Genomic DNA, 27,739 nt, shown 5'->3' on the forward strand with positions numbered 1-27,739 from the left:
AGTGTTTGGGGTCACTTGTTCAAGACTAAATTGTGAAAAGTGACTTGCAATTTTTATGGGCCCTACCATGATGCATCCATGAGTGCTGAGGAAGCTAGCAGACACCATAGCCAGGGGGCTCATGATCATCTTTGAAAGGTCATGGAGATCAGGAGAGGTGCCTGAGGACTGGAAGAAAGAAAATATCACCCATTCTTTAAAACAGGCAAGAAGGAGGACCCAGGGAACTGGAGCCAGTGAGTCTCACCTCAATCCTTGGAAGGAGCAGATGCCTCCTCAGCAGTGTCACTGATGACACAAAGCTGGGAGGAGTGGTTGATATCCAAGAGGGCTCTGCAGCCCTTCAGAGGGACCTCGACAGGCTGGAGAGATGGGCAGAGAAGAATTGTCTGAAGTTCAGCAAAGGCAAGTGCAGCATCCTGCACCTGGGGAGGAATAACCCCCTGTACAGGCTGGGGGCCAACCTGCTGGAGAGCAGAAGGACAAGGACCTGCGGGTCCTGGTGGACCACAAACTGTCCATGAGCCAGCAGTGCCCTTGTGGCCAAGAAGGCCAACAGAATCCTAGGATGCATTAGGAAGAGCATTGCCAGCAGGTCAAGGGAGGTGATCCTGCCCCTCTGCTCAGCCCTGGTGAGACACATGTGGAATGCTGCATCCAGCACAAGAGAGACGTGGAGATCCTGGAGCAGGTCCAGTGGAGGACGACAAAGGTGATGAAGGGACTGGAGCACCTCTCTTATGAGGAACAGCTGAGGGGGCTGGGCTTCCTTAGCCCGAAGAAGAGGTGACTGAGAGGGGACCTCATCAGTGTCTGTCAGTGTCTGCAGAGAGGGGTCAGAGGATGGAGCAGGCTCTACTCAGTGGTGCCCAGCAATAGGACAGGAGACAATGTGCAGAAACTGATGCACAGGAAGTTCCACCTGAATATGTGAAGAATTTCTTTACTTCGTGGGTGATGGAGCACTGGAACAGTGAGTGAGGGAGCTCAGAGGAAATACAGTCTTCCTTTTGTCTCTTTCCCAGAGATGCTGTGCAGTCTCCCGCACTGGAGTTATTCTAGGACCTTCTGGAACCTACCAGCCTGTGCCTTGTGTTCTAGGATAACTCTGCTTGAGCAGGAAGGCTGGAACAGATGAACACTGTGGTCCCTTCCTGCCTGACCCATTCTGTGCTTCTGTGAATTCTGTCGCCTTCCATGGTGTTCAGTTTCATGCGTTGCTCCTTTAGATATGCAAGATGTGTTAAACAGTTTCATCTCCTAATTTTTTTTTTTTGAAATGAACATTTTACCTCCCACGTATTAATATTTTACCTGTGTATTAAGGATAGTGACTTCACATCACGCAGAACCATAAGAGTGGAGGCTGTTCCTGTGGGTAAGCACTTGCAGCAGCAGGAAAACAAAATCAGTGCTTTCTAACCTGGACTACGCAGGAAACTGAGATAAACAAACCATGTCGTGTATTTCCAGGGCGAGAGCTGTGTGGTGTGACGTTTTCCGGACCACGGCGTGCTTTTCGCGAGGGTCATTTCCAAAGGCTCTGCCTGCTCCAAGGGGAGCCGGGCCGGGGCCGGCGCCGCGGTCCCTCGGCGGGTGCTCGGCTGTCCCCTCGTGTTCAGGGACAGCACCGCACCCCCGGAGCTGCGCTGCCTTGCATCGCCCCAACCCCAGCCCTGACCCTCCCTTTGCCATCTCACTCCGGAATTTCCTTACCGCGATGCACTGCTGCAGTCCAGTTCTCTCTTTTTTTGTGCATAGACAACCAAGGAAAGCTGCCTGTTGCCAGCTGCAGCGCGGCTGCCTAATGCATTGCAGACACTGCCCTATGGACATGCGGTGGTAAGAGCCCCCCATGGAGACGTTTAGCATCAAACTCCTGGCAGAATCCGGCCTTTGAAACCTTCAGTGCTGATGCCAAGAGTCGATCCTGTAGTGCAGCCGTTCCCCACTTGTTTGGCAGATGAGTTTTTGTTGCATTGGCTCACAGCAGGTAAAGTGAATCAGGAGGTGGGGGGACATTGGTCGCAGCACAGAGAGAGGCAGCATCAGAGTCTTGGATACCTCTGTTTTCCAGGCCCCTCTGCTCGTTAGATGCTGAGGAGGAGATGTGACAAATGGCAGAATTGTGGAGTCTAACAAGTGATAAGAGGGAAAAAAAAAGTTTCTGACAGAGATGCATTTTGCTGAAGTCTACACTGGGGTTGCATGGCTGGCAGATCACCATGTAAGTGCAAATGTATCTCAGATGATTTGGGGGTTTTTTCAACATTCATACCCGATTTAAAAAAAAAAAAAGTTAGCTTGCAATGTAATTTGCAAGTTATTCAGTTTCCAGAGATTTCGAAGGCTGAGGTACTTCTCTCTTTAATAAGTGCTGAAGTTCACTCAAAGTGAACTCAAAGTGCTGAAAAACACTCAATCCCAATAAGTAGAAAAAATAAATCCCAAACATTGTTAGATTGCCGTAACATTGCAAAACACGGCAATAAAACTGCTTTTGGAACTACGATTCTCTCTGGTAGCTTATTAAAAGGTGTTCTTTTCTGAACAGGGATTTTGCATTTTGGAATATTTTCCTTGGAATGACTCAAGTGGGCTCAAAATTCAAGATTTCAGTTTACATCTCTGAAAATGTAATCCCAGATCTGAAATTTAAACCAGATTCTTCTTTTCCCTATTTATGATCGCCTGTACACACTGAGCAGTTATTTACTCCTGCTGCAGGATCGTTACCTTCAGTTCAGGAGCTCATAGTTCACTCTCTGTAACTCTGTATCCATCACTGTATTTGCCTGTGAACAAGTGACTGGAGTTCAGCAGGAAGTGACTTTTGATGGGCAGAAGGAAGACTATATTTCCTCAGAGCCCCCTCCACCACTTCATCAGAAATTAAAAGCAATTAAAACATTTTGAAAGATCATTTAATAGGTGTTTTGAAATACATAGTAGTAGATGATTTGAGGGCATAACATTTTTAGAGTTTCTTCAGAATAAACATCAAGCAAGACAGCTATGAATGCTAATTCTACTGTATTGGAAGAAAGACATATCCAGAGCAACCTATTTGCTATCAAAGAATCACACAAAAGCACAGAATAGTTGGGGTTGCCTCTGGAGATGACCCAGTCCAAGTCCCCTGCTCAGCACAGGGTTGCTCAAGCAGTACAATCAGTGTTGAGTCATTCTGAGCATCTCTGAAGCTGGAGACTCCACAGTCTCTCCAGGCAACCTGTTCCAGTGCTTGACCACACCCTTTGAAAGGTTTTGTTTTCCTTCTTACATTTAAATGATGGAATTTCATTTTGTGCCTATTGCCTCTTGTCTATTCCCTGAAAAACACGGAGAAGACTCTGATTTAATCTTCTTTAATCCCCGCCCACATTAGCTATTTGCATACACTGATGAAGTCCCCAAGCCTTCTCAGGTCCAGGCTGAACACCTCCAGCTCTGTCAGCCTCCTGTCACGTGGCAAATGCTCAAAGCCCTCCGTCATATCAGAGCCTCTCTGGTAAATAATGCAAAACTGGGTAACCTGCCCAGGACTGGACACAGCAGAAAATGTGTCTCACCAAGCTCAGCAGAGGGGAAGGATCCCCTCCCCTGACCAGCTGGCAGCACCCTGCCCTGTGGAGGGCAGGATGCTGCTGGCCTTTGCTGCACAGGCCCATTGCTGTCTTGTGTTCACCTTGTCCCCAGCTCCTTCTCTGCTTTCCGATCGACTGCACTCCAGCCTGTGCAGGTGCAGAGAGCATAGGAATTTCCGCCTCCCTTTGCCCAGCTGCCTTGGGCTCCTGTCAGCCCATTTCTCCAGCCCACTGAGGACCCTTTGAATGGTGGCACAACCCCCTGGTGTAGAATCCACCTCTCCCAGTGTGAATGTGCCGATCAGGCTTCTTCACAAATACAGAAACCAGTCATTTTCCACAAGATTCCAGTTTTATCCAGTGTGAGGTTCAGCTGAGTGAAAGTGGAAAGGTTCATTGAACAATGATTTTAGAAGTCAGTGTTGAATAGTTAGTTTGATCACTGTACAACTGACCATACTCATTCAGCTGATCTGAAGGAAAATCACAAGTGCTTGGAGAAACAGTATCTCATTGTCCCAAGGAATGGGTGAGTAAGGGAGAGAGCTGATATCTGAGTGAGATATCTTTATTTTGTCATTTCACACACTGAATAGTAACCAGTCCTTTCCAACCTGGTAGTCAATGTTTCCAAAAACTTGTTAACTAAATAAACTGCTTCTGTGTCCAGCTGATCTTTTGGCCCAATTTTCTTGGCCATCCTGTGAGTCTATAACTTACAGTTAAGATTTTGGGAAGGACTCTGAAGCTATGCACAGACACAGGCAGAGAAACCTGCTTATGTGTATTATCAGCTACATTTTAGCACAGGAGCAAGTTAACTGGCTACCCATGTCAGTGACTGATACTGAGATTGTATCTAGAGGAGATTCTTTTAACTGCTCTCCTCATGATAACAAGGTATTTTCAGCGACCCCCTTTAAATGGAAAAATAACAATTTTCATTTGAGAAATGACCCTCACTAAAAAAAGGAGATCCAAGCTCTCAATCTAATGTCCTTGAGCTGCACCACACCCATATCTATTCCTGCTCCAGCTCAGGGATATGAATTAGATCAGAGTTTCTGTGCAGGGACTCAATTGAATAATCAAGTTTTAGAGTAGACAGTCATGAATGGGAATGAAGGGGACTGGATTTTTTTTACTGCTAAAGTGAGTGCCAGAATAACTCACTGAGAAAGCGAAACAGTATTTCCACTGAAGAGGCATTTCAAAGGGAAATTTGGAAATGCAATTGGAGGTTGTTATTACATTAAGACCTTGGTTAGTTATTTAAGGGGCTGAGATATTTAAACGTCCCTAAGCAATCAAAGTCTTTGCCTGATGAAAATATCCGGTCTTTAAAGGTTCTCTCAGTTTGTCACTAGATGTCAGCCTGCACCTTCAGGTCCCTACCCTGCTATGACCATGTGCACCTCTCCACCAGTACCCTATCAGGAATTCCTAACAGGAGGAGAACAAGAATAAAAATCTTGTCAAGAACTCTGTAAGTATTGTTTTGTAGCCTTCAGCAATGTTTATTTTAGTCCACGAAAAGGTGATTGTTACAAATGAAGACACGAACATTTGCAGGAAACAGGAGTGGTTTTGAAGTGTGTTTTACTCTTTACTTATGAACCCCCAGATACTTGGTAGGATTTGTTGCTGTTGAGCTGGAAAAACCCTCTGCTGAGGCCACACACCCTATGCACACAGAGAAACTGCACCTTCTGCCAAGACCCAGGCTGGTGCCCCTGCCTGTGCAACACAGAGCACGGATTTCTTGCTGTTATCTAGGACTCACGGCACAGGTGAAGCAAAATTTCTCTCTGCGCACATGTTGCTAGAGGTGTGCTCTTTGGCTGTGCTGGACACACACTGACCTGCACAGCCTGGGCTGCTGGTGTGGCCTGAACCAGCATTTGGCCAAGCGTGGATGGGTTGTGCCTCATTCAAACAGCAGATCCATGACCTACACCTGGTGGATCAGTGACTTGAAAAAGAGTTGCCTTCTAATTTCATAGTCCCTACACACTCAAGGTATTTTCATGTTTGGGTGATTGGCCAAATGTGACATTTTTATGTCTCTAGTGATCAGGCACCTGGGGTTTCCTCTGAGAATGGTACAATGCCAGCATTCTGGGCTAACTATGCATTGTTCTGAACACCACCTGTTTTACTGTGTTGTTTTCCTGGCACAAAATTATGTCTGCACTGACATCCACAAAAGTACATGGGTTTTGCCATGCTGAGCACCACAGAGGCTCTCTTTCAGGCAGCTTGCTGTCTACTGAAATTCACAGTTACACTTTAGACACTTGGACAGCTGTTTATTTAATGCACAAAACCAGTTAAACATCAGATAGGGAATAAATTTCCAACAAGTTAAGCAAGAAATTTTGTTGTTCAAAAGCAAACAGCAAGAAGAGCGTCTGGCTGTGAGATTCCTCCCATGTCCTTAATTTAGATACTTTCTCCTGGCCTATAGAAATGCAATTATATCTCTCTGAACTCTGGACTTAAGAGTTCATGGTGTCCTTTTCTCATACAACAGTGCAGCTTTCTTACCCCGGAACACAGATATTAGGGCTTTCTCACAGAAGAAGAATGCAGTTTTTTGCAAATCCTTTAGCACATTAAGCTGCTTTACCTGCAGGTCTAGAAAAACCTCAGGCTCCTGAAGAGCATACTGGAACTTAATTGAGCCAGGACCTGTGAGTGAGTTAACCACTGTTCTTGGGAAGGGGAGACCTAGAACCCAGATCTGGATCCAATTTCTATTCTGTAGTTGAAGTGAAAAAATCTCTTCACAGTTCCTCTTTGGAGATTGCACCCTAACCACTGCCAAGAAGTGTTTGAGGGCTTTCACTGACCTTATGCTCCAGCAACAGCCAGCAATTCAGGCAACAGGGAACTGTTTCAAGCCAGAGAACATGAGCACATTCACAAAGGGGCCCAGAGATTCAACCATTCCCCTGGGATGTGGGAAAGGGGGAGCTGAATCTCTCAAGCTGTGGGGGATAGCTGTGCCCACTAATTTAGCATTTCACAAGGGAAGGCGAAGGAGCATAATCTGCACATACATTGAAGCTGGGACAGAAGCAGCACATCCAGGCACAGATTCAAAGGGAGGGATGGGGGGAATGAGTTAAGTTCACAGCCACTCCTGGCTTAGTGTGGCCTGGCACAGGGTCTTCTGTGTTGGGATGCAAAGTTACCTCCCTCACAGGATACACACTGTGGCCAGTCCCAACAGAGATATCCCCATAAAGCACAGAAATAAGTGCTACAGAATCAAGCAGATTTAGGCATGCTCAGGAACAGATTTCTAGGCACAAAAATTTTACTAGAAAAAACTTTAAGTACCTATAGACTTCACCTGTCAACCAAGTCAGGATTTAGGAGGTTAGAGAGGCAGTTGTACAGTACTTAGATGCTTAAGTTCTTCTGTGGATATGTCTGATTTCTTCGGAGTCTTTGCATCTGTGTAAATACGCCCAGCAGCCACCAGCTCACTTCTGCTTTTCTTCAGACAACTTGTAAATCAGTATCTTCCCCCCTAGCAAGTGCTCAAGGCTGGAGAAGTCTGTTCTGCCTTGAAAAAAAAGAGAACAACTTCTCCTTACAAATAGCAGAATAAGCTGCTTTCAGATCAAACATGAATTTTACAACAGGAGTTATCAACATATAGAGTAAACCTTACAGAGTCTGAAAAGAGTAATTGCCACTATGGCGTTGCAGTTTTCTCTGGAGAGAAATAGCAAGTTTGCTCCATGTCAATACTTAGAGGTGACAAACAACCCTCTGCATAAATGCCTTTTTAGCAGAGTTAGGCAGGTGCTGGAGTTAGACTGCATGGAAAGGGGTTGGAAATAGAAAAGAGTTTTGAAAATTATATTTAAATAATCATCTTATATGCAATATTAGGGATTAATGAACTTGTATTCTGAAAACAAAACCAGAACTGTTGCATTTTCCTATCTTTTAAAACAAATATTTTGATAATTTGATTTCAAATTCTTTTCCCCATAATTAAAAAAAATATTTTAAGAAGTAGATATATAATTTTATCATAAAAACTTTCACAGCTTAAAAATACACTTTTTTCATCCCCCTAGAAGTTTGATTCAGATCAGTCTCAAATTATTTGCTAGTCATTTCTCTAGAACGGAGACTGGGACAGGCCAATCCCTTACATTCTCTAGGCTACATAAGCACTGTAGGCCCTAGGGCTGCTCAGACCAGAGGAACTGAACTTCACGGAAACTCTGGCAAGTGACAGTGAAAACACTCAGCAGAACTAAAGCCTTTGTGTTTGGTTTTAAGTGAACCAGAAGTATCCCAGAGCAAGTGATTTGAAGTGACTAGGATTGTTTCTTTTCCCCCTTGGTTTTTTGTTTGCTTGTTTTAATTTTATTTACAATTGTGCTGATTTCCTGTAGTGAAATATGAACAGTCTGAAGTGCAGCAAAAATTAAGCCTGCAACCTCAGTGCCCTGGGGGAGATGCTGTCTTGCTACACATGGTCTGGGGCTGTGAGGTTTCCTTTCCCCTCAGGGGCCTGGAGAGAGGCTGAGGAACAATGTTAGGGGGCTTACACCCTCCGTCCAAACCCAGGCAAAGCAACACCTCCTTGTGAAGCTGCAAATTCTGTCCTTGGGTTTCTCCTTGACTGTCTAGGTTGCTCTATACCCTGGCAGCAGCTGAGGGGGAGGGGGTAGCTGGAAAAGCAGATCCTGCACTGATGTGGAGGGGAGCACAGTCTTGTCCCCTCTCTTTCCTAAGCCCCTAGAAGAGAAGAAAGGAGCCAAGCCTGAACTTGTCCTGACAGTTCCCCTCAGGGCGGGTTTGAAATAGAAGAGAGGCTCCCCGTGCCTTCAGTGGAACCTGGGGAGCAGTGACCCGTCAGGCCTGCACTATTTACAGGGTCCTGCAGCAGTGAGAAAGCAGCTCAGCTCCTCTCCCTGGCACAGACAAACACAAAGGGTGCAAGGGCTGCTGGCCTCTTGCTGCTTGCAGCTCCAGCTTGAAGGGACACGTTTGACAACTTCCAGCCCCAGCCCACCCCAACCAGCCCCTCTCCTTCCTGTGGTGCTTTGCACATCCTGCATCCTCCCTGGCTGGAGTCCCATCAGCCTCACCAGTTCTTGTTCCCCAGAAGAGGTACAAGCACTAAAAGGCATTTCATAGAGACACCCCACCACTACCTCCTCCTAGCCCTCCTCTCCAGCTCAGGGTGCATTCTCCAGACAACAATGTCCATCAAGGGTCTCCGAGGGCAGACAAAACCACAAAAGAGCATCTCTCACACAGAAGTCCTCCTTTACTCATCCCTCCTCCCCTTGTCCTGACCAGGCATTCAATATCCCCAGGCCACATCTGGCACTGTCCCACCCCCAGAGCCCCCTGCCATCTCAGCAGTGCTGCTCCATGGAGCTGGCAGGCAGCAGGTCGTAGCGGCTGTTGTACATCACCACCCCTGGAGGGTAATAGGCCACCTCTGCTTGGATGGCTGCAGCACGGGGAGCAGCAGGGACAGGGTGGACAGGCATCACGGCATGCAGGGCCTGCTCCTCCTTCTCAGGCTTGGTGGTGTCAGTGAAAGGGCGCATAGTGGTGAGGGAAGGTGAGGTGATCCTCCAGAGGAGGCTCTTCAGTGCCTTGCGGAACTCCCTGCGCATGAGGCAGTAGAGGATGGGATTGAGGCAGCTGTTGGAATGTGCCAGGCACACGCTGATGGGGAAGAGGTACACTTGGGAGAGAAAGTATTCATTACTGAAGTGCACCACGTTGAGTTTGATGAGTATCCCCCACGTTGTAAGTGCTTGGTTAGGCAGCCAGCACAAGAAGAAGGACAGCACCACGATGGACACTGACCTAGTCACTTTGGAGCGGCGCCTGATGCTGGGGCCACTGCAGGTGCTGCCCACGTGCTTGTCACTGATGAAGCGTACCAGGAGCAAGTAGCAGAGACTAATGATGACCAGCGGTACCACGAAGCCCAGCAGCACCTTCTGGATGTGGTACAGACCAAGCCAGAACTGGGCATTGTTGCCTTGGCCCTCTGGGAACTTGACAAGGCAGAGAACATCATCAAAGACAGTGGCAGTGGTGGAAAAAATGGCATGGGGCAGGGAAGCCAGGACAGCCGACAGCCAGATGAGTGCACAAAGCCACTTGGCAGAGCAGCAGCCACCCAGTGGGTCACCTCGACGCTGATTCTTCAAGGCTGAAGCCACAGAGCGGTATCGAGCCACACTCATGGCAGTGAGAAAGAATACACTGGCATACATATTCATTGCTGTCACATAGGAGACGATCTTACACATTGCCTTGCCGAAGAGCCAGTTGAAGTCCAGCGCGTTCTCCACTGCCCAGAATGGCAACGTCAGCACAAACTGGAAGTCAGTCACTGCCAGGCTGGTCACAAAGAGGTTGATGGAGGATTTCCTCCAGCCTTGCTTGCTTTTCATCAGGTAGAGCACCAGCAGGTTGCCCACCAGTCCCAGGGCGCACACCACGGAATACACCAGGGAGATGACAATCCTCACGACATCAGAGCTGTCCCCCTGCATCCCGTCAGCTCGCTCCAGGTTGATATTCTTCAAGAGCTGCAAGAAGGACACGTTGCTCCCGTTGTCCATCTGAGCGCCTTCCAGAAAGCCCAGCGGCGTGTCCCAGGACTCCCGGTGCGCTCCTTCCTTTATGCCAGCGGCTGGCGAGCAGGCACCGCGCTCGCAGGGCTCGCCCATCCCATGCTAGGGTGGGAGACGGGTCCGCGGGAGCTTTTCCCCCAGACGCTGACCAGCGGCAGCGGCGGGCGGGCTGCTGGAGCGGCGGCAGGGTCCGGGGACCGCGCGTTGCCGGCTGTGCAGGTGCCACCGGTGGCGCCGCTCGGCTCCGCGCCGCGCTTTTATCCGCGCCGGCGGGGCGGGGCATGCGCGGTGGGCGCGGAGCTCTCCCCGGTGCTGAGCGCGGCCGCCGCGCCCCGCTGCCCCCGCGGCTGCTCCCCGCGCACCGCCCCCGTTCCGCCGCGTCCCGTCCCGTTCCTTCCCGCCGCGTTCCGTTCCATCTTGTCCCGGCCTGGCTCGGCCCGTCCCGCCGCGTCCCGTCTCGATCCATCCCGTCTCGTCTCGTCCCGTCCCGTCCCGCACACCTGGCGGGGAACCGCGCGTGTGGACCAGCCGGGCGTTCCCGAGGGCTCAGTGCGGCAAGCGCCCATCCAGAGACGATGTCCTCTCCCCCGGTGTGATGCCCTCCTCCCTACGTGATGCCCTCTCCCCCGGTGTCGTGCCCTCTCCCCCGGTGTCGTGCCCCCTCCCCCGATATGATCCCCCCTCTCCCCGATGTGATCCCCTCTCCCCGATGTGCACCCCGCGGATCAGCTCCCACAGAACCTGTCCCCTCCTGCGTGGGGACAAGTTTTGGGGATGTCGCACGTCCGCTGACCCGCAGGGTGAGCCCGAAACCACCTGCGCTTTCGCGCCTGAGAAACCCCGGTACCGAGCCGGACCGCGCTTCGCCGTGCCCTGAAAGACCGCACTCCCCACGAACCCCCACGAGCCACGAACGCCTCTCCTGCTTTTGGGACGCCGGGAGACGGTGTCTCTCCCTAATTTTAAAGCGAACTGCACGGACAAGGGAGCTGTAAAGCCCGGCTATCGGTGCAGCGCGTGGGCGAAGGCAAGAGCAGCAGCAGCCGCTTCCCCAGAGGCAGAGGGATCCCGCCCGCAGGGGGCCCCCCTGTCTTGCGCGGGGCCCAAAAATCGCTTCCCTACCAAGCTGGCAGCAGAAACAGAGAGCAATCGATGGGAATAGGAACCGAGGCTTTCCTTCTTGTATTCTGCCTTTAAATAAATCAAGGTAACTGCGCATTTTGAAAACCAAATAGATTCTGAATATACCTAAGTAAAGCACTGTGAATCAGCCATCTGGGGGAGATTTACGGAACATTTAACAAGTATATTATTTCTCCATTGATTTATCTCACTGAACTTCCTGCAAAGACAGTCGTGTCTGCCATTTGTTATCACCAGTCCACTCATCACTTTGATTTGTATCTGCAGGGACCCTGTAGAACCAGCCAGCACTCATTCACTGCCCCACCAGCATAACTGGGCAGAAAATTGGAAGGGTAAAAGCTGGAAAACTCGAGGGTTGAGATAAAGGCAGTTTATTAGGGAAAGCAAGAGCTGCACATGCAAGCAAAGCAAAACAAGGAGTTAATTCCCCATTTCTCATGGGCAGGCAGGAGTTCAGCCATCTCCAGGAGAGCAGGGCCCATCACATGTAACAGTGACTTGATAAGACAAATGTCATCATGCCAGACATGCCCCCTTTCCTCTTCTTCCCTCCACTTTGTAGACTGAACACGGTATCATACGGTCTGGAACATCCCTTTGGTCAGTTGGGGTCACCTCTCCCAGCTGTGCCTCCCCCAATCCCCCAAGCACCCCCAGCTTCCCTGCCAGTGTGGCAGTGTGAGAAGCAGAAACGACCTTGGCTCTGTGTAAGCTCTGCTCAGCAGTAACTAAAACATCTCTGTGTTATCATCACTGCTCAGGACAAATCCAAAACACAGCCCCATACCAGCCACTTTGAAGAAAAATAACTTCACCCCAACCAAATCCAGCATATTTTCACACTTTTTCCAAATTATGGATTTTTTTCCTAGGCTTCCATACCTCTTAATCACCGACTATGGCTGCATTGGGGTGGCATTTTCAATACATGACATTAAGCTGCATCTCTTAGCCTGCTGAATAGCAACAGTTTTTCAAATTCTCTCAACCAGAGGAAATCATCCTTGTGGTGAAATATAACAACCCCGTTAGTCCCATCAGTGTTGCCTGGTCAACTGTAAAACAGTACATGCAGAACAGAAAGCCACTGATACCTAACACCAGCAGCAGAACCATCATATAAACGAGCAATGAGAAAATACTGAGTTTCAAACAGACTTGCAGAGGTTTTGTAAAGAGTGAAGAGGGTGAGGTGGACCCCAGCCCACAGCAGCAATGGCTGCCTTAGCACTAGAATCAGCACTTACCCAAAACCAAGGTTAGTAAAATATTTGAAATAAGCAAGCTCTTGTTCAATTTTCTCTCTTCTCTTAGTCCTGCTAGTATTTGCCCACAAGGAAAAAATAAGCTGTACTTGAGCCATGCAGAGACTATGACAGGTTCACTTGGTAAATTATTAGTAAGATTGATAGGGCAGAAGTGGATTTTTCTAGATTGAATTCTGACCTATTCTCATCACATTGCTATCTTCACATCCAATTTTAAATACGTCACTGGAAAAATTGCATCAAACATGTCTTGCATAGAATAATTTCTTCTACCATTTTTTCTGCTTTGCACATCTTGATGATACATTGCTGAGACTGAACAGTAATAATGATTCAGAAAGGGTAAGAGGAGGGAAATAATGTCCAATGTTATGTTGCTTTTTCTGTTAGCCACCCAGAAAAAGCAATGGAGTGTGAACTCAGGTACCTCCTGGGAACACTGGTAGTGGATTTTGAACTCAGGGCTGCAGGTGTGAAATGATACTCCAAGGTTTTTGCTCATGTTTTGACTCCCAGAAAAACTCCTTTTTAGTCTTGGGTGGTTTTTCTTTTGTCATTCTCCATCTCAGAGAAGTTTCAGAGGCAGGTAAGGGAACTTGTAACACCTAGATAAATAATAAAAGAAATAATGATTTATTAACACACTGTCAGAACAAACACTTCCATCAGCTTTCAAAAAGGATTGCAAAACACATCAGATACAGTAACAAGGGTTATTGTTCTGGAAGATACTGTCTTCTGTTTTTTCTCTATTCATTCCATCCATGAGGCCAAAGACTTGTTGCTAACATGTAACTTCCCGGAGTCTTTTTATCCAAGTGTCAGTGCAATTGGTGTTACTTACTCAAACTTTCTGAAAACTGTAGCAAACTTGACAGGCAGAGGCTTCCATGACATAATTCTAGTGATAACGGTGAAAAAATGGCTGCTTTGTGTATTCTGTTAATCCCGAACAAATCAGGCAGAGGCTTTTTTTGTGTATATATAGTACCATGCTAAAATAATCCATGGGGCTGAGATTGCTAGTTTGCCTGCAGGCAGCATCAATCAGTACAGTAAACTTAAAAAAGCACCAGTTCAGACCACCAACAGAAAGTCCCCATTGGTTTTGACTATATTGTGTCAGTGTCCTGCAGGTGTTTCTCAAATAGCATTAAAAAAATGTTTCAGATAAATATGCCAAACAAACATTTGCTGAAAATGGTAATTTTCCTACAATTTACTCCAAAAAATTCCTATAATTTTTCACTCCCTTTACAGACCTCATACACAAACAAAAGATTTATTATAATTACAACAGTGACTGAACCAGCTGTATGCTCCTTTGAAATGTTTTGGCAAGGGAGATGGTGTTCTGTTTTCAATATGAAAGGCATTTTTGTAGCTTAAAGCAGATTTTTAAAATATTGAATGTATCACTAAATACAGAAACAGGGCACTATTTCTCAGGATATTTTTGTAGTAGTAAGAGGGTTTTTTTTTTTAAATTTGACACACTGAAGCAAAAAGTAGTAATAGTAAAGCTCTAGAACAAACTTTATTAAAAAGATTTACTAGTATGTGTATACTTTATATTATTTTTTAAATGTTGCATTCTTGCAATTGAATTCTGTTTTACAAATAATTATTTTTATGGCATCTTCTCTCAAACAAAATTCTGGAGAATCAGCAGAAGGAAACTAGAAAACAGGAAAGGGATATTTCATATTAGTTTAGTTTCTCAGTTCTAATTTCTGAAACCGCTATGGTCTCCCTTTGGTTTTTTATGAGCTCAGGGCTACAGTCTCATTCTTTTGACTAAATTCAGACAGTAACTGTTAACAGCACATTTTCAACTGGATTTTACAACTCTTACCTTTTGCATCCTGAGAGTGAACTTGGTGTGACTTGGTGTGTGTCCACCATGGGAAGATTTTCATGGCAATTCTTTTCTTAAGAGTGTAGTAGGAAATGTATACAGGCTTTCATTACAAAGTCTCAGGTAACACAATGGTCATACCATGATTCATGGACCGAGACATATCCTCCAGAAAGTATTATTTGGACATAGAGATAGGTTTTAATTTAAAAAAACCCAAGCAAACAACACCACTTCCCCCCCTACCCTCAAAACAAAAAACCAAAACAACCCAACTTTAATCATGGTCATCATCCTCTCATAATTTGCTTTCTAGATTGAATTCTAGAAATTCTGGTCTGGCAGACCACTGAGAACATATTTTTCTGGCACGAACTTTCATAAAAAGTTAATTCAAAGTGACCTGTTGCACCAGAAACATGCTTTTATTTGGTTAATATGGATAGTATGACCAACGAGCTTTTAAACTCACATAGTTCAAGCACAAAATTATAATTTTGTGAATTAATTTACCAATTATAAATAACAATCCATGTTTGAAGACTCACGCGGAATCTGAGTGTGAGCATACAAAAAAACTTCATGTCAAAGAATCACTGACTACTTTAGAGTTTGCTTCATTCTGTTACTTGAGTCTGCCCACAGACAAACCAGAAGTGGAATGTCAGCAAATATATAAATATATTTTTTGCAAGAGTAACTTATGAAGTCCCAAAAATCTGTAAAGACTATAATGAAATGTAAGTCGAGAGATCCAACAATGTCTCTGGCTCAATTACCAATAGTTAGCTGTGTTAAGAGGCTGCATCCCTGATGAGAAACAGGGAATGAGATTAAAGATTTAAAAAAGAAAAATTTAAAAAATGTACTCACAAACCTCTGTATAAATCTGCTGTAAATCAACAATTGCAATTACCCAGCAAACTCCATGGGGTCCTTGGGATTCAAAGTCATTCTCTTTCAGTTCATATCCCTGCCAATAGTCACAATTTCACAGAATCACAGCATAGTCTAAGCCCACCACACTAGGTGTGATCCACCTTCTTGCCATTTCTAGTCCAAGCAAACTGTTAAGGTGCCTGGATTATTAACAGTCAGGTCTGAATAGTGTTTCACCTTGGATGTGACAGAAAGGGATGTGTTATCCTCCAGAAGTATCTTCTCTCCCTGCTGACTAGAAGAGCAGAGAAGTGTGTATTATATAATTTTATATCTTTAAATTTTGGGCAGGAGACTCTCATTCCTGGCAAAGCAAAATTTCCTGACTGTCTTCACACGGACTTCATTTTGAAGCAACTCCTCTATGTCAAATCATACAATTTGTATTTTAGTTCCCTGCTGCTCAGAACCTCTGCTTTTCTGTCTCTCTGTAAACATTTCTACATACATATAAATTGCAATACATGCATTTCTTTTATGGCTGTCCTGGAAGTCTACTTACATTTAAAAGAGTCCGGATATTGTTTCTGGTTTGTCAGTCCAGGCTTGATTGTGTCTCTTGACTGTGACCTTTCAATAAATGTACAGGCTGTTCTGTGCAGAGCTGCACCCACTGAACTGCAATAACTTTGTTGCCAAAAGAACACAGCTGATGTGGTGCTGTATTCTTTTTCTCTTTATGATTGAGGTTGAGTTAGCAAAAAAACCAAAATGCACTGACTTTCAAAAAATACTCCAAAACCTCAGGTTATGCCTCTTTGGAACAGGAAACCACTGGCAAGATGCAGTGCCATAAATTCTGTTCACTTAAAATAGCTGGCCTCGGTATGTACTCACAGCAGGAGAGTGCTTTTGACTTGTGCCATGGCTTCACATTTTGACTCTGTGCGTGTGTCCTGTTTTCAGCTGGGATAGACGTAGTTTTCTACTTAGTAGCTGGTACAGTGCTGTGTTTTGGACACTGTGACTGTGTCAGCTACAGCCACACCATCCCTGAAGCAGGAACCTTACTGTCCCCCCGGGTATTTTCTGACACTACACCCAGTGAATCATTTCGTCTCTGTATGTGCATGCTGGCACAAAGCCCAGAGAGTTATAGATGTCTCAGACCACATTCCCACAGCTCTCTTTCTCCACTCTGTACAACTTTTGGATCTACAAATTTTTGTCATTAAAAAAAATTTTTAAAAAGAAAAAAAAAAAATCAAAGTAAAATGCATTCCCACAAACTCTCTTGAGTTCCTAAAGCTTTTAGTTCTCCTTCACTTCCAGGGCTTGAGAGAATTATGGGCAACAGGAATTAAGTTTTCCTGCTGAGGGAGAAGCCAAGATGGAATCCTGCATGAAATACTAGTTGCCTCTCATCAGATTCACCTACCAGTGAACACCTACCTAAAGAGATGACTGAAAATGGAAGCAAATAGTTAAATGTCTCTCACAGAAGGGCTATTTTTCTGATGGCCTTCAACAATTATGTTAAACCAGTACTCTGTAAACATATGCCCTTGAACTGTCATACCTTCTTTCCAATGCTCCTGGCCTGTTCTCCTCACTTTACAATCTTTTTCCTTTTCATTTCATTTAGTGTAGATTCTTTCTTATTCACTGACTGACTTATTTCAAAATATTAAAGTCAAATTGTGTGGCATTTTATATGCAAAAATTGTCAAGTGTTTTTTAGATGCTAAATATTACAAATGTTATATTAATTTCAGGTCATACTTAGCTTTAAATTAATTTCAGGGAAGTGCTGATAAAGAGCTTATCAGGCTACAATACCCAGTCTCACAAAACAGCCTAGTGCCCACTGTATGACTAGACTAAGAATCCTAATGGCAAGAGCACCAGGAAACTTGTCACTGTAACAGATGAAATACTACTATTTCATATGCAGAATACCTAGACAGCTATATTGAAATAAATACCTAGCAATTAACAAATCTTCTCTTGGCAAGTGCTGTTGGATATCAAATATTCCATGTCTTTTGCACAGTCTGTGTCCTTCCATTATCTAAAACAGAGTACATGATGACTCCTAAATCAATTATGACTCTTTTATAAATATGGTCTGTTTCCAGAGTTATCTGTCTGGGGGAAGCCACATTTCTAGCTGGTTTAGAATACCTTGGAGCTTTAACTCTTTTTTTGCATTTTTGTGCTCTGGAGTCTGGAGTTCACAGTTCTCACAGCTGAACTGTGACAGCCATTCATCTTGGGAAAACTGAGCAGGGGAATGAGGACAATTAAGCACAGGTTTCCATGAAAGTATATAATAAGTCCATGGCAGAGTCAACTTTAAGCAGGAGGCTATCAAAGCAGATGAGGAACCCAGCCCAGGTCTCAAGCATGAGACAGCACCAAAATGGGCACCCATCTGTGGAGTCTTGGCTCAGCAGCAACCATAGCAGAGGCCACCTGAGGAGACTCTTGGCAGAAAGCACGTAGCATGCACTTAAGAATGGAGATGCCAAGGCTATTTAAGAACTTTCCATACAAAGGGAGGACATTCAGAAGTAACCCCAATGTGCCAGCACACTGCTAAAACACAGAATGGTATCGGCACTCTGAGGAGTCTTAGGCATCAAGGAATGCTTAGGTTGGACATCAGGAAGAATTTTTTCACAAGGAAGGATGATTAGATGCCCAGGGAGGTGGTGGAGTCAGCATCCCTGGAGGTGTTTAAGAAAACACTGGATGTGGCTCTTGGTACCATGGTTTAGCTGACATTTTGATGTTCAGTCACAGGCTGGATTCGGTGATCGCAGAGGTCTTTTCCAACCTAACTGACGCTGTGATTCTGTGAGGCAGCCTGGAAACTGGGCTCTGGCTGCTGACCCCGAGGGGCCATGGGCTACGGGTGCTTCAGGTGGGGCGAAACCCCCGCCATCCTTTCCCACCGCATCAGAAAGTGGTGGAAAACGCGTCAAACTCCCGCGTGCCTCGAACATTTCCCCAGCGGCTGGGGAACCTCTGCCAGGCCGTGTGCGGGGCTGCGAGGCGCCTTGCCCCTGCCCCTCAGCAGAGACCACGGGCGTGAGACCAGCGAGGAGACGCTGCCGTGCGCGGGCGGCCCTCCCCGAGGGCTGCCGGGGAGAACGCCCCGTTTCGGCCGCGGTGGAGGGCGGAGGGGGGGCAGGCAGCCCCTGTTGGCGGCCTCTCCTCTCCTCCCTCCCCGCCAGCCCGGCCCGGTTCGTCCCGCCGCGTTAACCCCGGCGGCTCCGAGGCGGGGGATCCCGGGAGCTGCTCCCTCCCCACAGCCCTCCTCCCTCCGCCGTCAGAAACCAGACACCGGGACGGCCCCGCGCAGCCCTTGCGCGGAGCGGCGCCTGTGTCCGGCGGCGCCGGGAGCCGCCCGGCCATGCCGGGGCCCCGATAGGCGCCCCGCTCGCAGCTCCCCGCCCGCACCATGCCATGTGTCCCGCGGAGCCGGGCGGCACGCATGCTCTCCCTCTGGCTCCTCGTCCTCCACGCCCAAGCGCCCTGCCTGGGCAGGGCCCCGCCGGCCGGCAGCGCCCCGTTCCCCGACGGCGGGCAAGGTCAGTGGCGGCGGGCGGGACGGGAGCGCGGCGGGGCGCGGGTCCCGCCGAGGGTGCGCTTCCAGCCGGAGCGGCCGCGGCTCCGTGCCGCTGCTCGGGCGGGAGGGGCGGCGAGCCGGGCCGTGTCGGCCCCCGGTGCTGCCCGGGCGCCCTCCCAGCGCTGCCCTCGGCGGGGCATCGCGCTCTGGCTGCGCCTTCCTGCGGCTCCTGGGCGGTCATCGAGTTTGGCTGTGTAGATGAAGGTATTAATTACTAAACCCTGCTTTTTGCTGATCTTCCTCGTTTAGAGGCAGCTCTCTAAATCCCAGAATCGTTTTGTGCTACTAAATTGAAGAAGTTTACTGTCCTGATTGTTTACTTATTTCTAAACAAGTGATCGCTTCTGTACCAAAGCAGCAGGCGCTCCAGAAGGATTGGTGTTACCGGGGTTCAACACCCGCCGTGAGTTTCTCACATTCAGTGAGGATGGTAGATTGCAAGTCAGACTTCATGCGCGGGAGGGGTCTCTTTGAGGCTGCCCTCAGAGTTGGGTTTTCTCCCTCTTTTGCTGTGGGGAGTGTAAGACAGGAATTTTATTTTTTATTTTAGTTTTTCCCTGTTTAAGGAAAACAGGAGAAGTGGCTCCCAAGGGAGTAAAATTATGAGTAGTTGGAAGACTCTGCCTGGTGGTAGAAGACCCAAAAGTGTATGAGAAAATTTTGCTTCCTGATGCAATCAACAGCTGTGGTGCTGGCAGGAGAGCTTGAACACAGAAGAGAAAATCTTCTGTACCCCTCAGAGATCATGAAAATGAAAAGTGTTTAAATAAGGTGCCCTGAAAAGTGAACTTCTCAATTATCCTGAAGCTGGTTCCTGTTGGATTCATTGAAGGTGCATGCTAGCAGCAATTACATCGCTGTGACTCTACGTGGGACAGAACAGGGATGGTTGTGTTAGCATGTAGTAGCAATTTAATTGTCAGGCATTTGGAAATGAATGTAAAATTAATTTAACTTTCTAGGCATTAAAACACTATTTTCCAAGAGTTTGCAAATAGCATTAAGTAGTGGGGCAGTTAAAAATGTGGCTAATTTTTTGCAAAGGAAGGTTTCTTGCAGTGTGAAGTGTGGACTGAAGTTTGTATCTGGTACCACTGAAGTATTCTGCTTCCTCCACATCCATAAGTGTGATAGATGGGACAGTTAGGGATGCCCTTGCTGAGTGATAAGGCCTTCTCTCTTCCATGGGGCTTTGGAGCTTGGTGTGTTTCCTGGGCATGATGCTTCCTCACAAGATGAGCCACACTACTTCCTATCCCAGGGAGTGGTTTGAAAAGAAGCCAGAGGGTCTGAGGGGCAGATGTACACAAACTACAAAGATGGAGATGAAACAATGGTAAATGATGATGTGTCACATTTTAAAGGAATTTTGTCAGGGAACATGTTAGGTATCTAAAGTAAATTGTGGTTTTCCTGTCATGTGTGACAGACCATGTATTTTTTTCTCTTTATCCTAGTTTATTCACTTTGTGTACAGCCCTTCTTAATAAGGCAATTCTCTGCCACGTGTGGCGAATTAGAATCCACAGAGGAGCAGAACAGACAGGAGTGGTTTTGAATATTATCAGATGTTTTCAATGATGCAGAATTAGGAAGGTCTGCAGGGAAGATTTCTCTGACAACTTAAACAATACTTGGGCTCCTCAAACAATTATGAAGGGCCTGAATGTTGCCTGTCCTGTGTTCCCAGAGGGCCTGAGCAGACACTGTGATTGCAGAGCAAAGTCCTGACTCGAATGTCTGCTGCTCAGTGCCCTGCTTCAGTCTTGTTCGCAGCACCAACACAAGCCAACGTGCCGGGGCTGTAGTTCTGGAAAGACAAAACATTCTCTGGAGCTACACAGCCACCTTTCCTGGCCTGTAAATCCTGAGCAGTGCCCACTCGACAGGCAGGACTTCCCTGGAGTGGAGAGTATGCTGGGTGTCCGAGGGGGGTGCTGTGACATGCCACCGCCGTGGCTTGTCAGTGGCACTGGCATTTATTCCTTCCGTTTATGTTTGCTACTGCAAAGTTTTATGGGAACTTGTGGTGTTTTAATAGGAATTCATGTTATTATATAGAGGCATTCAGTGTTGAAGGATGCAGCCCTTAATTTTGAGCAGTCTGGGTTGCATGTATTTAGTTCTTCTTTCCTAGAAGGGAAGAAAGGAATCATCAAAATTGTACCTCCTGTCTTTGTTTTACACTCTCCTCCAGGCAGAAACTATGCTATCTTAGACTTAGTGTGGAGCTCAGTAAATTTTTCTGTTACAGGTAGGATTGCCTTTGCTAACTTTTACCCAGCAGTCTAGACAAAAATGTACTTATCATGATTGCTTGCAGAAATATTGTTAGCCTCATTCTGTTAGAATTTTGTGTTGTAGTCTTATCCCCTCTGGTCTTTTGGAGGCTTTTTAATAATTAATTTCTTCAGTTATATTACAGTACATTATTATGCAGCATAATTCCCCTTTCCAGTGACTAAACAAGTATTTAACGAGTGGGTGGAAGGAGTTTGACTTCTCTGCTTTGACAATCCGATGGTTCAGTATTATTTTCCATCTATGTTGATGGTCTACTTTTCTTTAACTTCAACACACTAATTGCTGTAGTGATGAAGTAAAAAACTTCCTTGAATAGTTTTAAATCCAAAACCACAAGTCCTTGGTGTTGCATGGAGTTTAGCAGTTAAGCCACAACAAATTAAGTTCAAGACATCAGGCAGAGGAAAATCGCACAGTGACAGCAAGTGAGTAAGTTTTCCTTCAGGCATTTAATTTGATTATTTAATGAGTTGTGCTGAAAACCATAGAAATGGGGGCCTGGTCTTGCAGCATTCTCTGTTAGCCTGTCTTTGCTAGCACAGTATGGGATGTGGGACTTCCCCAAAGTCTTACAATTTAACATCTGCAGATAAGTTGTATTTTTCAGTGTTTCTTATCTCTTCTACCTGCCTTTTTTTTGCTTCACTCTGGAGCTCTGGTTTACCAGGCATCTGGCACCTTTTGTGCTATTTACTTCATGCCAACTGCAGGCATGAAGATGTGCTCTGAGTTTCCAGTGTCTCAGTCCCCTTATGTGGACAAGGCCAGATGTCTCTCAGAACTTGTGGTAGGCATTAGTGTCCATGTTGTCAAGACCTGCCACTGTGAAGGCCCAAAACCTCACTGCTGTGGCTTGTCCTGCAAAGGCTCCAAGTCACTGTAGGCTGGTGGGAAGGCTTGTGTACAAAGAAATCTGTTGTGTGAGAGAATAAGCTTGCCTCTGAAGTAAAGATGCCACTGAGACAATGCCAGATTTCTGATGTAGTTGTATATGTGCTGGGAAGCAGGGGTTTTGTGTATTTTGTCTTGCTTTCTTTTCTGTTGGAAATGTTTCAGTGCATGTGTCTCAGGGATCCATGGCCTGAGGAAATGCAAGCTGCCATGTCTTAAACTGCAGCTAATGAGGACAAATGAGATGTGTTGCTTCCTGAAGGGGATGAATCCAGACAGCTGTCTGCTTAGGCAGGGTTTCTCCTCTGTGGCTTTGACGGTGCAGGCAGTGGAGGGAGAAGTGCCTCTAAAAGGATTGCCTAACCAGACCTAGTCTGGAAGTAGCTGGAACAGGCTAATTGCTTTGTTAAGCAGCTTAGTTAATGAATGAGGTGTACTCACTTCGTGTGTAAGTGGCTGGGACTTTGGGAATGAGGAACAACTCTGGGTAAAGAAGAACTGGATTAATGTATGTCATCATAACTTCTTTTTAATTAAATGTGTTCAGATTGTCATTTCTTGGGTAGAATTCAAGTATGCCAGCAGATCTGGCCCTTAGGGTATGAGTTCATATGGATTGTGTTTTACATGGATTTGTGTTATTTGCATGAGGTTTTTGCATTTCACAGAAATTTAAAAAAATAAAATTGGGTACATGTGATGTTTCTTCTGTATCTTCTTATGTATGCTTCCCCTGTTGTAGCAGGGGACAGCAATGTCAATAATCTCTCTTCCCCTGCTAGATCCTGATGAGTGATAAAGATTTCCAATCCTATCCTCCTTGGAACTCCTTATAAAAAAGAGCATGATTACTTCATTCTCTTCAAACCCTTCTTTGAAATTCTAAATCTGCAGCTGCGGCAGCTGCTAAAGCTGATGCAACTGAGGTGCTGTTAGTACAAATAATCAAGTCAATTGGTGTTCTCTTCACATTTGTGTATTTGCAAGGCTCTGTGGTCAGATTTTTGGATGTGTGAAGGTGATCTCCTTGATCAGAGTGCCATGTCCTGAAGACCTAGGACATGGAGGGTTTCCCGCCCTTGTGGGATTGGGAAGGGGGCTGTGTGTGACAGTCAGTCTTTTATATGAATGGTGATGAAATATTTGAAAAGAATAATGTTTAGCTTCTAAACTGAATGTTACAATGGGAGAATAGAAAGCCCAAATGAGGAATGTATTCCATGGTCATCTGTGCACTGCCTTCCTTTGTGTCAGTAGGATGTTGTGGTGAATTGCACTCTTGAGTTTCCCTTTAACAGGCTAGCACTCACCTTAGTTTTGTTTCCTTTTTTTTTTTCCCTTTCTCTCAGAGCAATTTGTGAAGACAGTGCCAGAATACCACGTGGTTCATCCAGCAAGGGTAGATGCAAGTGGGCATTTTCTTTCTTTTAATCTACACCACCACATCTCAAGCCCAAGGAACAAGAGAGATCTCGGAAAAAGTGAAAATGTGGTATATTACAAAATTAATCATGAGGAGAAGGATCTGTTTTTTAACTTAACTGTCCACATGGGTTTTCTTTCCCATAACTACGTAGTAGAAAGGAGACGTGGCAACCACACCAGTGCGAAGATTTCAACTCACTCGGGAGTCCCTTGCCACTTCCTTGGCACGGCGTGGCAGCCTGGCTCCGGCAGCGGGACAGCAGCGATCAGCACTTGCAGTGGCCTGGTAAGTGGTGTGACCTTCGCTGGGGTTCTGGGCTATTTCTGGTGTCACTAGAGCTGAGCTGGTATGAATATGTCTGTGAAGGAACTGGATGAGCCAGTCTGATACCCTACTAACTCGGAAAGAAGGTTTAATTCTATGGATGTTGTTTGGATTTTTGGAAGAATCAGAAACTCAAAAGGTGATGCTGAGGCCCCTTAGCATTTACTTTTAAGATAGGTTTATTTTTTTTTTGGTGATCTGGACTAAAGGCTTCTATCAGTCATACAGCTTGAAGCCATCCAAGTATCGAGTCATTGTTAGTAGTTGGATTGCCTTTCAAATGCATCTGGATGTGAGCTTCTGTTCTGTTTTCCTCTAAAAGGAATGTAACTCAAGTGCACTGAAACTGCTCTGTGAATCAAACCCACGGGTGGTAGGTTGGGAAAACGCAATCATTTCCTTATGAATTGCTTCAGATATAAATGATAGGTTAGATGCAACATTAGTCAGAGCTTTGAATTCAAGCCATTAATTAACCACTGCTAGGCATTTCTCATGTCAAAGAGCACTTACTTCTAAGGCTGGAGCTTGAAGTCGAACATTTCTCAGTATCCTGTGGTTCACACTGAGACAAGGAGATGGAAACCCTTTTTTTCCCCATGCTTTGTTTTTTTTAATCACAGCCATAGCTTAGGTTTCTGTTTGTGCTAGAGCATGAGGCTGAGCCTGCCTTGTCAGGAGGGGAAGAAGAAACAAGGTGCCTGAGTGTGAAGGGGATGTAGGGAGGTGTGTAAGATGGCACATGTGATCTGTGAGAGGCAAAATCCAAAGGGTTTGTGGAGTGTACAGGAAGAGGTGATGATGAAATGCATGCAGCGTGCATGTGCTCTCATGCCTTGATCCTGGAGTGGCGAATGGCGGTGTTGGAAAGCGCGTGAAGCAGGGACTGATGCTTTTTGGCCAACACATCTCAAGTCTGCAGCAGGCTGGTGACTGATGTTTGATTTTTGAGCCTGAACACCAAGATGAATATGTGTAAAGTGTAACCTTCCCCTGCCAACCTGTCAGTATCAAGCATGTTCCTTGCTGTTGAACTGTATGAAGCTTTCAGAAACTATGGAAAGTCGGTCTTCTGGCAGTGTGTGAGAAATGACATGCAGACAGCCCTGGTCTACTTGAATCGGGAAACTTTGGAGTCTTACACAAGTGCTGATAACACTTTTGGCATGTTTCCTGGAGAAACAAACCATTGCTTGAGGCCAGAAGTTTCAGTCCCACAGGCATGAAGATCAGGGATTTTCTAAGTAGCACTTCCAGTGGGGACCAACTTACCAAAATTCCCCTGAAACATGTTTTGATCATACAGGGTCAGTAAGTAAAAGGAGATATGATTATCTCTAATCATAACTATGAGTAGTTCCTTTGGTTGTTTTCTCTTCTACATTACCATAATGTCTTTGCTATTTTTCATTAGGATGAGAGCTTGAAAAATGAGGTGCTAGATCTTCATTATGTCTGTGGAAGTATTTAGTCTGCAACAAGAACTAAAAAAAACAAAACTCAATTTGCATTTTAAATTCATCTTGGTAGTATCCTTTAAAGTTATCCTTTCATTTGTATTACAAACTTTTTGACTTTTATTTTCACTTGAAGGTTTTGATAAAACACTTGTATCAGAAAAATGCTGTTGTGATTTTGTGTTCCCATCCTGCCACAAAATGAAACTTCGAAAATATATTATCATAAATTGATTCAGGTTGAATAAATGAGCTTTGCCTCTGGGTAAAAACATGATAGTTTTGATGTGATGATTTTTGAAGTCCAGAAGTTGCTACTCTGAAGAGGTTGCAGTAAGAGTTGGGTCTGTATCTTGATTCCTCTGAATGACACAAGCTGGGGAAAGGTGATTTCTCTTGCTTTTACCCTGAAAATTTTCCAGAAGATCCAGTGTTATTTGAAAACATCTATTGATTAATAAGTTTGCCAGCTATGAGAAATGCAATCTGGTTTTCATAATAAAAACCTAACATTTCTGAAACTTTTCTTGTTTGTGGTGGTCTCCACATTTTTGAGCTCTAGTGTTGATTTATTTCCATCCTGGTGAACGGCAATTTTGTGCTCGTCAGCATCAAGTCTGTTTCTGTCTTTTTTTTCTTTCTGAGGTGAGTTGTGTTTTCTGTTGAAAAGATTTTTTTTTCTATTTGTTCCTGTGAAGGAGGGAAGGAGGATGAAGGAGAACTGAGAATAAGTAAACACCATGGAATTAGAGAAACTTACTTTAGATATTAAACCTATGGCATGAGGAGACATTGATAGCTTGTTTACTATAGTAAAACTGTGCTGATATTCTCAAGCCTCATAACCTAAGAGCTGGTGAAAACCAATGTCTTAGCTTTCAAATACTGGGAACAGGAATGTTAGTGATGCTCCTTCCCTGATGCTGTTTTGTCTTGACACTTTAGGTACATCATAAAATGAAAGCCTACTGTACTTTCATTGCTGAAGCATTTTTTAATAAGCTCAGTGAAGCACCAATTTACCATGGTAATGAATGACAGGAAACTCTGTGATCCCTAAATTTCTAATTTTTTACTTTCTTAGTCATGAGCTGCTAAAAAATATATAATGCTGGAAAATACTGATTTGATTAAATAAATATGTTTTGTGGAATATCCCTTCGGTTGTAATTTTTAGCGTGGAATGGTTGCATTATTATTTTGTAATTTTGTCCAAGTGAATTGCTTAAGAATATGTCATCTTTTTCAGCCCTGTTTTACAAGTGGTGGCCTGAATTGGAGCAAAATAAAGTACTAAAAATGCCTGTGGGAGGGGAATCCTAGTTTTAGTCCTCTTGCTGGAATGACTTTTTCTCATGTCAACTCTGTTTGGTTTGTATTTGACAGTTTCTTAATTTCCAGGACAATAGTGGTGTGTAAGAACCAAAGAAAGATGTGTGGTGTAGGTTTGTGTTCATCATGAAAATCACTCACATGTTCCCACAGAAAATATAGAAATGGATTTTCATCTCCCTTGCATTTTCACTTTGAAATGTACTCCTACTTCCCTCGGCATTACACAGGCATTGCTGATGGTTTTTTTATGTTCCCGAAATGGCCTGCAAGGGAAATAACAGAGTGATAGCTGTGAGGTATAAGAATGGGTGGCATGGTCATTGTGTGACATTGTTCTTTTTAAAAAAAAGGTAACTGTGTCTCTGTTTTCAGAAGTATACATGGAAAAAAAAGATTCTTAAAGGGATTTGGTCAGAGTTGGACAAGAGAATACAGAGGATAGATTTATATCAGAGATCTGGAGGAAATAAGTTGTAATTTCCAAATCCATTTTTTTCTTACACCTTGTGAAATCTTAGTTTCCCTTTCATGATAAATAGATCATGCCCTTCTTAACAGGTTGAAGAATATGATGCTGTAAGCTCTGTCTCTTCCTCTCTGGGTCAGTTGTTTAGTAAAGTCTTTTGCACTTCTGAGCCTTTTTGAATAATGCATGTGTTGACATGAGAAGAGTGGGACAGACCTCGCTGTTTGTTTTGGGTCACACTTGGAGGAGGGAAGCCCGGAGAGGAAGTCACTACTAGAACATAAGAAACATCAGATTGTGGCACTTGGAAGGGCAGCAGACATTAAATCACTTAGATACAGGAAAGCTTCCAAGATGAAGTAGGGGGAGAAAATGATTCATTTTTGTATCTTTGAGTGAAAATGATGTTTGGATTGGCTGTCTTGGCAGACTATTTAGGGCACTGTTCTAATCATGCTTTTGAGTTTTCCTGGTGCCTTTCCACAGAAAGCTACAATGAACTTTTCCAGTACTAATGCCTTAATTGTCA

The 27,739-nt window shown here is 45.3% G+C and overlaps 2 protein-coding genes and 1 long non-coding RNA gene across 5 annotated transcripts in view; 1 reads left to right on the forward strand and 2 right to left on the reverse strand.

Moving 5' to 3' along the window:
- Positions 1-5,078: 5,078 nt before the first annotated feature.
- Positions 5,079-10,438, reverse strand: RXFP3 (relaxin family peptide receptor 3). 2 transcript variants are annotated; one of them, XM_010395147.3, is made up of 2 exons: positions 9,065-10,438; positions 5,079-7,161 (listed from the first exon to the last, which is right to left on the reverse strand). In XM_010395147.3, exons 1-2 carry the CDS (start codon positions 10,316-10,318, stop codon positions 7,126-7,128), a joined length of 1,290 nt encoding a protein of 429 aa, XP_010393449.2. In that variant the 5' UTR covers positions 10,319-10,438; the 3' UTR covers positions 5,079-7,125. The 2 variants fall into 2 exon arrangements, with proteins under 2 accessions (XP_010393449.2, XP_020439909.2); XM_020584320.2 differs by having other exon boundaries at positions 5,079-10,438.
- Positions 10,439-12,886: 2,448 nt separating this feature from the next.
- On the reverse strand, positions 12,887-17,914 carry LOC109144039. The gene is made up of 2 exons (XR_002044516.3): positions 15,936-17,914; positions 12,887-13,241 (listed from the first exon to the last, which is right to left on the reverse strand). It is a non-coding gene; the product is annotated as an uncharacterized LOC109144039 (long non-coding RNA).
- Positions 17,915-18,576: 662 nt separating this feature from the next.
- ADAMTS12 (ADAM metallopeptidase with thrombospondin type 1 motif 12) overlaps positions 18,577-27,739 on the forward strand; it is a 160,467-nt gene continuing 151,304 nt past the window's right edge. The window contains exons 1-2 of one of the 2 annotated variants that reach the window (XM_039567189.1): positions 18,577-18,969; positions 23,552-23,913. In XM_039567189.1, coding sequence (XP_039423123.1) covers positions 18,840-18,969; positions 23,552-23,913 — 492 coding nt within the window. In that variant the 5' untranslated portion in view covers positions 18,577-18,839. The remainder of the gene's footprint in view (positions 18,970-23,551; positions 23,914-27,739) is intronic. The other variant, XM_039567188.1, reaches the window with a different exon arrangement.

The sequence above is a fragment of the Corvus cornix genome, chromosome Z (genome assembly GCF_000738735.6).
Source record: "Corvus cornix cornix isolate S_Up_H32 chromosome Z, ASM73873v5, whole genome shotgun sequence".
Lineage (NCBI taxonomy): Eukaryota > Metazoa > Chordata > Aves > Passeriformes > Corvidae > Corvus > Corvus cornix.

Coding starts and splice junctions, on each gene's coding strand:
- RXFP3 (XM_020584320.2), bottom strand. CDS start 10,318: ATGGGCGAGCCCTGCGAGCGCGGTGCCTGCTCGCCAGCCGCTGGCATA.